General features: G+C 42.2%; 2 protein-coding genes across 4 annotated transcripts in view; one reads left to right on the top strand and one right to left on the bottom strand.

Moving 5' to 3' along the window:
* The window catches only part of TMEM163 (transmembrane protein 163), a 95,667-nt gene extending 89,268 nt beyond the window's left edge, over positions 1-6,399 (top strand). For all 3 annotated transcript variants that reach the window (XM_015868894.2, XM_015868890.2, XM_015868892.2), the window contains one exon: positions 356-6,399. The gene's annotated coding sequence lies outside the window, so the exon portion shown is untranslated. The remainder of the gene's footprint in view (positions 1-355) is intronic.
* MGAT5 (alpha-1,6-mannosylglycoprotein 6-beta-N-acetylglucosaminyltransferase) overlaps positions 3,525-12,936 on the bottom strand; it is a 109,519-nt gene continuing 100,107 nt past the window's right edge. Inside the window, exons 16-17 of the mRNA XM_015868886.2 lie at positions 11,960-12,117; positions 3,525-10,275 (exon numbers count right to left, since the gene is read on the bottom strand). Coding sequence (XP_015724372.1) covers positions 10,077-10,275; positions 11,960-12,117 — 357 coding nt within the window. The 3' untranslated portion in view covers positions 3,525-10,076. The remainder of the gene's footprint in view (positions 10,276-11,959; positions 12,118-12,936) is intronic.

Below are 12,936 nucleotides of genomic sequence, written 5' to 3'. Positions count from 1 at the left end.
GTTCAGTTCCTGATATAAAGCGAGGATGTTAATTGTTTACTGATGCACTGTGTTATCTACAACCATATTTCCCATCAAATGTCACACAGCAAGTTCTCAGCCAGGTTCCCCCAGGGTCCTTATTAAAGGCAAGCTCACAGTGATGCATGTAGGAAGAGACACTGAAAGGTGTCACTGACCTGACAGCATCAGTGTGAGGTGCACAGCACTGGCACTTGTTGTCTCTTGAATCAGAACAGAAAAGTCTCTACTGCAAAATGAATTCTGTTCTGCTGCTATAGCTGGTTTACACATATTTTGGATTAAGTTTATATTATTGTATACAATACTTTTTTGTTACTATTGTTACCATCAGTGTCCTGGTGCTCCTCGAACCCTGCTGTCGTTGGATGATGACAGAACCATCACACGTCACTCAGCATCAGATAGAAGCACAGCATTTGACAAGACAAAGGAGGTACCTTTATAAGCTTATTCAGCAGAAAGGTGCATCGTACAGGAATTGTCCTTGTCCTCATTAGGTGGACTTTTGAATACCGCCCTAAAATCCTTTCTCCTTGCACAAGTTCCTTATGCTTTTACTCAGTTCTGATATTAAAAGGCATCTCCCCGCTGATTAACTCAATTTTGTTAAGCATCTTCAGCACCAGAATCGTAGAACCAGACCCTGAACGTATTATTCCATATTATGCATTTCTTGTTTATTGCTGGTTTTGTGAGTACTGCGTACCCTTTTCCATGTCTCTAGGGATTTTGTTGCTCTATACTCCCAGAGTCAGTCATTAAGTGACACTTAGGAACTGCCCAAAGCACTGCTCCAGGGCTGTGTACTACAACAGCATTTGTAGCACAGACCAGCACCCAGAAGAGCAGCAAGAAGGTGAATTGGGTTGTGATGAGACACCTAACTGCAGTGAGCTTGGTGGCACAAAGTCCTACTCCATGGAGAGCATGTAGGACATTAAACCAGCTCACATTTTAAAGAAGCCCATTAAAACGCTGAGTGCAGTGTGTGCACAGGGACCTTGTGGTTGTGTTCATCCAGGAAGCAAAGCTGAGGGAATCCTCTTTTCTAGAGTATGGTTGTAAGTACAGACTCCAGCTGCACAGCCCTTGAAAATGAGATATGGTTAAACAAGCTCATACTTTTCTTATCACAGTAAAATAAAGCAAATGCAGAAGCGTTTCAGTTACCATGGATGCTTCAAAGCACTTCTGGTATTAGCAGGTTAATGCAGGAAAATAAGTAAAATACTTGAAACTTCAAAGAAAGACCAGGCAATAGTGATACACAGAAATGAGCACAAATCCAGACTTGTACTTCTTATGGCTCATTACAACTGGAAAGAAAATAAATGCCCATCCAGTTTACCAGGATGCTCTGCTCCAGCCAGGCACCCTCAAAGGTAAACTATTCAGTAGTAGCTTTCTTTATTACCTGTCTGTGGCAGCCGCTCTCTAATTATGAAATAACAAGCAGGTTCCAGCCGTGCTCACTTAAGGTGGAATTTCCAGCAGGAGGGGTAGCGTGGGAGCACTGGGAACAATCACCTTAACCTTGGTACTGCCCAACACAACATTAGTGACTGCAAACTTGTTGAACTGCCAGATGCTCTCTGTTGTGCAAAGGGCATAGAGAATGAAGTTCATACATGAAACGGCACAGAGTGCAAACTGATACTAAAGCACATCCAAACTCAGAGTTGCAAATTAATCTCTGAAAACGGCAGGGAACCTGAGCTGAGGCTTTGAATTCGTCCATGTTGTGTGCAGCAGAGAAGGAAGCTACCAATGAATGCCAGGTTTTTGAGCCCAGAAATCATCAAACTGGAACCCCTTACCGACTCAGTCCACATCTGGCCTTGTAGGTAAGCCATAAATAACCATCATTCAACCACCACCTGAAAGTGATGTTCCAGAACTGCCCTTGAAGCAAAGACCGCAGACAAATGCTTCCTCAGACAATGTCAAATTAAGCTCTCAGTACTTCTGAGCTCTCCTCACCAATAACGATAAGACCATTTGCATTTCTGCAATCTCAGCTGCCTGGGAGCACATAAACATTTCTGGAAGCTGGAGAGGTAAGGAAACACTGAAGCTACTGACCAAACATTATCCCTGGATACGCTGATCTGTGTGGATACCTCACCCTGGAATTGCGAGTGATTCACTGTGCTCACAGCAATTTTAATTTCTCAGCACTGCTTTCAGGTATGTGCTGCTGCTATGTTACATGCACTGCCATGCAGCAGTACTGTGAAAAAGCACACTGCTGACATGCACTGCTCGTCAGGCATCAGATCTGAGGCAGGAGGGGCACAAACTCACATTCCTGTAGGTCCAGGTTATGCAATAGGAGAGTAATTAAATAAAGCAGCAGCCAATCATGGGACCTGTCCTGCTGCTCCCACACCTGGGAGCCGGGTGCTTTCCCACTCCTGTCAGCCCCAGGATGAACCTGTGGGGAGGCAGTGACCAGTTCCTGCATGTTACCTGTTCCATGTTATCAGCTGCATGCTGGGGTTGACACGACTGTGCTGCAGGCAGAACCTGGGAGCAGAATCATGGACAGCCTGGAGCAACGCAGGCATCAGCAAGAACATCAGCTGGAGGGCTGAAAGTGCATTTGACAGAAAACCTTTGCAGAGGAGTTTCTTTTGCAGGCAGTTTGGAAGTACATCATTTCATTTCATCAGCTAGTACTGTAGTTACCAACCCCACCATTTTTATGCCCACACTCCTTACCAATACAGGCTGTACAGCAGTGCCACTCTCACCAAAGCAAGGGACAGAGACTGGTGGCACTGCCTACTCTGTGAGTAACCAGGCGTTACTTTTAGATCCTCCCCAGAGGCTCCTACCGTGGGATGCTCTCTTTAGAGCTGACGTTACCATTTCAGCAGCAGCGTCCAGCATTTTGCCTTGATGTCCTGCTGTTGCAGACCCACAGAAGCAGACACCTTCATGAGCAGCCCTGGCTCCTGGTGTATGAATCTTGAAAGACAACGCTCTGCAAGGTCATTGTGATACAACACAGCTTTTATTCTTGAGAAGCATCATGTATTCTGTATGCGGTGTACAGCAGTGTCCACAGTCTTCCTTTGGGCTGAAAATGTTTAGGAAATATGTCTAACTATCGGAGAGTCTAACTGTTGTCTAACTATTGGAGACAATAGTTAACTATATAGTCTAACTATATGTCTAACTATTGTTATACTAACTATACTAACTAATTAACTATAGTTAACTTATAGTCTAACTATATGTCTAACTATTGGAGACAATATCTATATAAGATTCTTTGCCCTCCTGAAATGAATCTTACCTGTTTTTAAATCCAATTTAGATTTAGAACAAAACAAAACAGAAAGATAACAGTGTCTTTTCTTACCACTGGGCTGTGGGCTGTGGGACTGCTGCTGCGTGGGCAGCTGTGGGCCGCAGGATGGGCACAGAGATGCAACTCCAGATCCGTGGCAGCTCACAGACTTTCCATTCATGCACAAAACAATCATAAATCCAAATCACACCAGAAAAAGGTTTATTGAAAAATAAAGTTCTCCCTAGTTTTTTTTTCTACACCAGTGAAAACAAAGCATTTTTCTATGCCATTAAAGTACAGACATTTACGTTTCTAAAAAAAATAAAATAATCTTATCCTATTGAACCCCCGTAACTTGACAGTATCTGAATCACTGTGTTCTGATCTTTCCCAGTCAAGCTGTTTGAACGCAATATAGTGGAACACAAACATTCAAATAAAGCAAAGAGTCAAGACTTCAGGAGAGAATTCCAACTGAACGCACACAGTAACCAGCCTGACCCTGAAGTTCTTATGGAACTCTAAAGACTTTGACTCCAAATTATGTTCTGCACAAAGCAGCTTCTGCTTTTACAGATTTCAGTCAGTTTTTGTTTGATTTCTCCCCTCACAGTGCAACAAGGATTACTCAGAATTTTCTAGCCATTCCCTGTGGAGATGCCTCCAGGGAGGGAATGAGACCAGAACGCAGAGAGCTGCTCCATGCCACCCTGCTGCGCTCAGCCAGAGAGAGAACTCAGCTCAACCCAGCAGAGCGAGCATTGCCTGATGTTCAGACTTGTCTCTGTTTATAATCTGTAGGGTAAGTTTTCTCAGAAAATGGACTCCCTTTTCCTTCCACTATAAACTGCCTCCTCTGCTGTACTCCTCAGTGAAAACCAAATCAAATGGCTTTCACTGTCACCATATTACAGCGAGCTTGTTAAGAATATAACAAATGAGTTCTGGGTATAACCCTATTAAACGAACTGCCCTCAGAAATCCATCGAGCCTGATTTACCATGTACCTGTGTGGCGCTAGGAACAACTGCAGTTGTGCCAGGAGCTGGGCTGGGCTGTGTGACAAGCTGCAATGTGGGGAAGGTGGAGTTGCAACTCATTCTATCAGCACTTTGAGGACCTGACTTTATTTACCCATTTAATAAGCAGGTGGCTTCATGCTGCTGGGAGAGGTCTGCTGAATCAGAATCCAAGGCTGGTTTTAATTAACCGAATTTGTAAAGGATGGAAGAAAGAACACAAGCAATGCCTCCACACCAAGGTCCAGCCTCTGGAATTTTCAACACATCCCTACAGTAAACATTTTACACTTGATATGTGGAGTTTGCTGTTTACACATTCCATTTAAACATAATATTTGGAATTTACAAGCTAACTTAAACAAATACCTCTAGAGCTACTTAAAAATAGGAAGACATGATTTAAGTCACTGACAATTAAACAAAATGTTTTAATACTACACTACAGCAGTATTATTAAAGCATACCTCAATGAAACCCGTCCCCGGCCTTTCCAGCCTGGCCAGAAGTTTCTATTTGCCAGTGCACTGTTCTCCTCAATTTTACAGTGATCCCTGAATGGTTGGGGACAAAGGAAAACCACGAACAGAAACCAATACTAAGTCAAAAGCTGAAGGCAAAGCAGCTGCAGGGAAAAAGTCACACAGAGCCCATGCCAAAAAGTTAGCACCCCTTGTAAAAAGGCTTTAAAGTTGAAACTGGTGACGGATATTCTCTTCAAAACAAACAAGCAGAACAAAACTAGGCTCTAGCACTCCCAAATGTAGAGCGGGCAGTTATTTAACTGAGTCCTGAACCAATACTGTTACAGCAAGTCGCACCAACTTAGTGATGATAAATGCTATAGCAGCAAGCAAAACTGGCTGCTGGTAACATGCACAGCATAACCTGCAAGGGTTTATCTTCAACCTGTAGGATGGTGCTTCATGAAAAAGGGAGAGCTGTTTTTTTTTAATTTGAAGAGAAATTAATGGAGGAGTCCTGCCACCAGTGAAGCCGGTGGGAGTTGTGAAATTAATTACTTGGATGAGAACTGTACCCAGCCTCATTTATCCCCTTTAATTTTCATTGAAGTAAAATCTGGTCTTGAAGTGCACTGTGAACAAAATACATGCCTAAGAAAGCAACTTGAATCTTACTTATACTGAGAGTAGCAGCTTGTAAACAACCTTTGTGATTTAGAGGGGACACTCATTTCTGAGAGTGGAGGCATGCCGTTATTGAGAGCATGACCCACGGACACATAGGGGGGGTTAAACAACAGAACAGTGTCATTAAGTCAGGAGAGAAGATGCTGGTGAACAACCTCACTTGCACCTAATGGTAATTTGGGACAAGTCTGAGCACCTGCCAGTGAGCAAGTTAGAAACTGCTGTGTTTGCAGCAGAGCTGAGCAGGGAGCAGAAACCTGGCTCTGTCCTTGAGCCTGTGCTGCTGAACCTGGAGCAGCAGCTGTTAGACAAAAAACCCTCACGGAAATGGAGCAGCATAAAAATAGAGATTTCTGCAGTCAGATGAACAGCCAGAATTCCATCTCCACTGAGGCTCATACATTTGGATATGGACCGCGTTACATCTGTGAAGGACTGCATGTTAGGAGCACTACAAGTCACCACGTGCATTTCCATCTGAACACACTTGTATCTGAAAAACCAGATCTTAATTCTTGCAGTTAATCAAATCAAGCGTGACTATTCCTACAGGTTTTTTGTTAGCATTGTCTCCCAGGGGAACGCAGCGGGTGCAGTTTGCTCTCTGTCATTACACAGACATCTGTCCCAGCAGGAGCGTTCGTGTCAAATTACAGACATTCAGTAAAAGGCATTTCACTGGCAGAAGCAAATTTTGGTAAGAATCAGTGATGTTTCGTTATCTTTTACCTTATTAACCCTTATATTTTTAGAGCAGATCTTCCTGTTGTTTCAAACCATTCAAGTTCTGTTCTGCTAACAGACATACAGTGATCAAGCGCTGGGTTTTACCTGCAGTTAGTGTTCCATTATACTTGTTCAGACAGCATCCACATTAAAAGCAGCCATCCAAACCCCAAATTAAAGGAAAAAAAAAAAAGGCACATAAACATTAAATATTGGTAGGAGAAACAATCTGATATACACAAACACAGCTGTGACTATAAAGCACAAAAAGAAACAAACTAAGCAAAGAATGCAAAAAAGCAACTCTGTTTATACATGTGCAAATCAACTTGCATATATGAAATAAATGAGGTTTTTATTGGCATTTTTAAACAGTGTGTATTTACCAACTTTACCTTTCAAAGGCAAGCCATAATTTTATGTTAATAAATATGTAAATGCTTCTCTTGAGTTTTCTAATCTCATAGGAACATCTTTTGAAAAAACTAGGTCACATACAAAAATACAAAATTTTAAAACAAAGAATGTCTTGATATGAGAGTTATGTTTCAGAGCTTGTCAAATGTTCTTCTATGCAACTTTTGACATTTCCCCCCCCACCAATCACCGGTCAATCTATTCAAATGCCAAGTCGTGCAAAAACCTGCCTTCTGATTGCAGAGCAGAAGGAGCTGCAGGCCTTTCTGGCGGACGGAGCTCTGCAGCGCAGCCCCACCTCAAGGACCCCGAGTGCAATACTGCGATCCCACCTTTAGTCTCTCACTAGGAAGGAAAATAGTTCTGACACTGGGACAGAATGCTGGCCTCTGCTCTAAAATGGGGATTTTTTACTTGTTACCAAATTGTTCAAAATTATAATAGTCCCACATGGATTTGCCTGAGCGCTTATCTGCAGAAGGGCTCTGCATGATGTACTGATGTATGAACAGCCCTGCTCTGTGATGGAGAGCGAAACATCAGCATGCTACAGTTTGTTCCCTCACAGTTCCTGGAGGATTTCTTTTACAGGAATTTTGACTGAAGCTGTATTTCATGAAAGTAACACTTCTGAAAGAATAGGTCCAGTTACTGTGTTTAAAGTTAACAATGCAGGACTATGAGACTACAGCTCATGATTCTTTGTTCTTTAAGATCAAGGACTCATTCTCTATAGATTTCAGTGGAAATAGAATTAGACCCAAATGATCCCAAAGCCAGATTTAGATATCCTGTCCCTAGCCGAAATGCCAGTGGCACCGGTGTTTGCTGTTTCATTTCTGCCAGTATGCAGTAATGCAGCTCAGTAGGCCAGAGAGAGAAATAGTGCTACAGCACGGAAAAAAAAACAGCTTACAATAGACTCTCCCTGCTGTGGTAAATGCAGACTTACCATTGAGCAAAGCACTAGAACAGAAAATCTTATAATAACAAATACCAAAACCCTCCCCATCTATAAAAGTTCAGAGGCAAAATAAAATGCAATATGCCATGTGGACCACACAGCGGTGGGAGTCAAGCAAATATGTATTTACAGCCAAGAATTACACTACGACAAAAACTACGTGTTTTGCATTTGTAAGTGCACACATCCATGTCTTTGTTTCCCATGTAATTCTCTGATATGTCGTTCTGAATTAAAATCCTGCCTGAGCAACCTCAGGCTGAACTGGGAAAGACAAATCTCTGCTGTTGCCCCCACATTCAGCACCAGGCAGAAGTACACACTGCCATTAATACACAGGGTTTTCCAGTTGCACAAATATGCACAGCTATGTGGGGAATACGTGATATAAACACAAAACAAACTGTTGCATCTGCTCAGACCCATTTCGAATTCTCCTCCTCCAGCTCTGCTGGGGTATTAAAACCATTGCAGACTACACTTCTGTTGACTGAAGCAAATGCTGAGATATGCTAAGAGTAAGTGTGTTCATACGAGTTGTGTTTTTCTTTTCATACAAAATGTTTGCCTCCCATTGAAGGGCCCTGTTATTCTGGCTGTGGAAAAATACAGCAGATTTTACCACCGTTGAGGCCAGTTCCTGGCACCCCAGCACTTCAACATTCCCACACAGCTCTGTGGCCGCCCAGCAGCCTCCCAGGATTAGGCCCTGTGTTGGCAGCAGCCACGTGTACAGCGTGTTACAGTGCAACACCATCAGGAGTGCTGAGGCAGGAAACCAATTGGAGAAAGGTAATTTGCTGCTTTCACAATGAAACTTAATAAACTTCAGTTCTCTTGTTTTGAAACTTTATCCAAGATTAAAAAGCAGTTGCCTTGAATGGTCTTTGGTAGGTCAAGAGATGCATCAGTACTCGCAAACAAATAAGGAGTGCTGATGCAAGAAAAACTGGTGCTAACCAGATCTATCCAAGAATGGGAAAACAAGTTTCTATGCTTTTCATGGTTACTGGGTAATGGCCATCTTTACGAAAAAAGCCTTCATGCCAATGTTTTTTCCAACACAGAAAGAACACATTCAAGTTCCAAATGTGCTGCTGACTATGACTGCTTTATCATGGATTGGTTTCTCACTGACCTTAGCAAATTTGTTTCCTGCCTACAAATGGTGCTGCTAAGCGTGCCACCTTCTGTTGACAAGAACCATAGATACCTCTAGAAAAAGAAGGTGGTGTCAAAGATTTAATGTGCTGCTTCAAAGGAAGTTTGAATTGAAACTCTTCAATTTTCTCAATTTATAACTGGTGTGCCTGTTAATAAACAAAAAAGAAAGCCTAAAAAAACACCAAACCCTTCCTCCCCAAGAGAAAAACAACCAAAGCACCCACAAGATCAGTCAATACTTTTCTTAGCAGTTGTTTGTCTCCTCTTGTTCTTCAGGAAAAAAAATCTCTTTAAAAATCTATCTAGTTATGAAGACATTTTACATTTCTACCATACAATAATTATAGTTAGCTTAGTTTAACCTTTCTATGTCATTCAGCAACACTTTAACTACTGGAAGGCGCAGCAAACTGAGGCTCTAATGATAATATTGCTCCAAAGATGCTGAATACTTTTTGCTTCACACATTATTTCTAGTAGACGGACTACAACAGAAGCATGGGCAAATTCCAAGGACTACTTTCTAAATGGGACCAGTAAACCAACAAGTCCATTCCTAAAATGGCAGCAGGTTTGTGAGGCTTTTCCACAATGAAGAATGCCCCAACCCAAGCTGGCTGCTGGGTCGCACACTGCCTGCTTGCTCACTCACAGTACTTTCTGTTCAGACTGCTCTGGTGCAGCAGCTGTGATGCAGACTACCCTTTGTATACAAAGCTTAAAACAAATGAAAAGGACTGGGCCCAGATAACCCAATTACACAATATAGAGCTATCTTGTGATTCCAAATTCTTGTGAAGTAAACCACTTTGTAGCCATTCAAGACAAAGCAGTACCCAAAGAGTGCATCTATAATAAATTGTAGTCCTCCCTCCCTCCCCCCAAGCACACTTATTTCAATTTTCTACTGGAATGATTTTGAGATCTTTTTGCTAACCATGACCGGGGATGTTCAAACTCATCAGAAAATACAAAACACTTCACCCAAACAACAAAAAAAGAGTAGTTTGATGGGCCTGGGATTTTTCTGCAAACTATTCTGTGCAGTCATCTTCAAATCACTGGAGAACACGAAACTCATTTCTCTTTGCAAACAGATGAAGCAATTTGAAGAGTTGCACTGCAAATGTTCTTATAGGGAAAAAGATCAGGTAGCTGTTTGCTATCAATCCCTCCTCTCAGTAGATAATTCTGCCCAGCAATAATAGCTCTGCCTGCAGCAAGAAACCTGGACAGAAGTGCAGGAATTAATAAGTAGCTCCTCTCAAAACTACTTACATTTTGTCCTCTACTCAAAAGAAGCCCTGCTGCTGCTATAGGCAGTCTTTACAAAGCGCAACCTGTCCCTTAATGTAGTCCCTGCATGGGCAGATTCTTCTGTGGGTCGGATGGGATCCAGCACAGCTGAACAGTAAGAGGTCACCTTGGAAAACACAGTGCTTCCTTCTTCCATCAAAAGAGGGGACCAGAATATCATTTGCAGACTCAGCGGTGAGACATTCGATGTTATGCCTATAAAGAAAAGCAAGTGATCAAAAGCGCAGTGGAGTTTGCAGTAGTTGAGTATACAGTTTTCAGCCTTCGTCCCTACAAATATAATATTGCACTACATGCTAAGTTAAGTAAGACCAGAGATGCATGTTTTCAGCCGCTACTCTCTTTTTGCTTGCACAGATTCTCTCTGCAGAGGGCAGCATAGTCTTTTTTAGCACTACTTCGTGTCTTAATGAGAGAAGTTAAAAAGGAAAAAACATTTTTGATCGTTCCTCAAATCTGATATTTTAGTACATCATGGATTTCTAGTGAGACAAAACCAAAGAATCTGAAATCAGGAGAAATTTTCATTGATTTGGGCACAAATATCTGCCAGGCCAAACACACCACGCAGGCATCCCAGAGCAGCCCAACGTGAGGCTGTGCTGCAGAAGTAAGGAAAACTTAAGTTGCCATTTTCTGACCACAAAGCTTAAAAGTATGAAGGTAGCAATTCCAGCAGAGTCTTTTTTCCAATTATTCTGGAAACAGTGGTAGCTTTAGAAGTAGAATTTAACAGATTTTTTTGTCCACAGAAACACAACTTTGTCTAGATAGCTAGAAAAGAACAAGAGCTTGACAGAAAGTTTTCACATGCGAGCTGCTTCTGTACTCCACTGGAAATCACAGCTTTTCAAATAAAGTATAAAGTCTGTCCGCAAAGAATACAGAAAAAGATGAAGACAGAAAACGTGTAAGGCAGATTCACTAGGAACTCTTTTGCAGCCCGGCCTTTGAATGCTTTGCTTTCATTCTGAAAGGAACACAGACATGTTCCTAAAGTAATGGCACCTGAAAGCAGCAATAATTTCCTTAATGCAAAGCTGGTAAGAACTGTAAAGTGGTATTAATACCTCCAAGTACATGAGGGATCAGAAATCTTTATCTATGACACTACCAACAAAAGGTTAGCAGAGATGGTACTCACAAATTGCTAATGAATGTATGTTTCTCAGTATGGACATTAATCGTGACCAAAGAGGGAGCTCAATAAATGAAAGAAAAGCAGCACTAGGCACTGCATTTAAAATCATGCAAATAACTGGTAGAAATCACACAATGCATAGAGATTTATTTACTGCAACAAAACGCATTTAATTTTTGAATCATTCCCTCTGCCTCACTGCCAACCGCAGCTGGGATTACCGTAAGGCACCGTGCCAGTTCTCTAGATCTCAGGAAGATATGGCAAAAGCAATACAGAACAGTGCACCTGCTCAGCCAAGGCTGCAACATGCCCAAGTTTTACAAGCCCACTCAAATGCAATCATAGTCCTGCAATCTGTGATACTGCAGCGTAAGCAACTCTGCTCGTTGCAAGCAACTCAGTACCAAAGGGCAGCACAGCGTGCAGAGCGTGCATGTAGGAAGAGGAGGGAGGAAGGAAAAGCTGTGAATTTTTGGCTTGGTGATTGCCTCTGTTCTGTATTCCTCACTGCAAAATCACACGCTGCATGGAGCAGTGCTGTGGGCACAGCAGTAACTCCTACCATCCACTGCTGTAAAGGATGGACTGCTGACCTCATGGGTTGCTGCTGCCAAAACACACAGTGCCTCTCCCCACCTTCCCTGCTAACACAATCCGTGCACTAAGCACCATATGTGGTAAAAAACAGAGCTATAGAAAGAGACAAATAATATGTTTGTGCTTTTGGGTACTTACTTAAGCAGAGCTTTGTCCTTGTTAAGATGCTGGAAGAAGGAAGGCTCACAAATGAGCTGGCTTTCCTGACAAACTTGTTTACAGGATTTTCCAGGTTCAGCAATTTTCACTTGAAGGGCACTTAGTGGAGGCCACATCACTTGCCCATGACAGAAATCCTGCAGTGACAGACAATATTTCATTGTGATGAGTCCAGTGTCTCATTAGCAATTTTCTCCATTAATAAAGTAAGTGATTATTATTCCAAACACACATTTAGAGCTCACGGTGGTTGTACTGAAATCACTATGAAAAAGAACAAAAAGAGTTTTTTGGTGTGGGTGAATTACCATCTTTGCTAGTTGAAATGGGTTGGTATCGCTATTCCCAAAGCAGTTTCTTCCCCACCTTTAATTAATCACAAGTCATTGGATCACTCTTTACTTCCACATACCCAACCCATTCTGGCACTTTGATTCCTGTTCTGCCAGCTCCATGTCAGCAAACTATTTTGGTAGCAGCACAGATTCTAGGAGGAAGTTCCAGGGGTCAGCTACCCTGCGGGTGAGAAATGTCTGTGCCAAGTAGTGAGCCATCTGGGCAGGATCAGGGGAAGTTATGGCAATGCTGAGGAAGTGAACTCAAAATACTTATGAGTTCTATAAGGCAATTGGGGTCCAGAGAGTCCATCTGTTCTCCTCGATTGAGCTGCTAGTCAAAGCACTCTGCAACAATGAAAGAAAGTGGCACTCATACATGCAGACATGTGTCATGCGCAGCAAGAGTGTGAAGGAAGTAAAGGTATCCAAACACACCTGCTAGCAAAAAGTATTTACAGTCTTGGTATTATAAATGAAAGTAGTAAATAACATTCCATTGTAGTCTGCCATTAATTTCGTATTTGGTTACTCTCATGAGATGGGCAACAGAAAGTTTGGGCCCACTCCATCACCATCATGGTTTGCCTTCTCCCAGCAAAGCAAATATTTGTACAAACA

This window comes from Coturnix japonica, chromosome 7 (genome assembly GCF_001577835.2).
Source record: "Coturnix japonica isolate 7356 chromosome 7, Coturnix japonica 2.1, whole genome shotgun sequence".
NCBI lineage: Eukaryota > Metazoa > Chordata > Aves > Galliformes > Phasianidae > Coturnix > Coturnix japonica.
The sequence above is the reverse complement of the archived record's forward strand: the minus strand, read 5'-3'. Positions and strand labels throughout refer to the sequence as shown.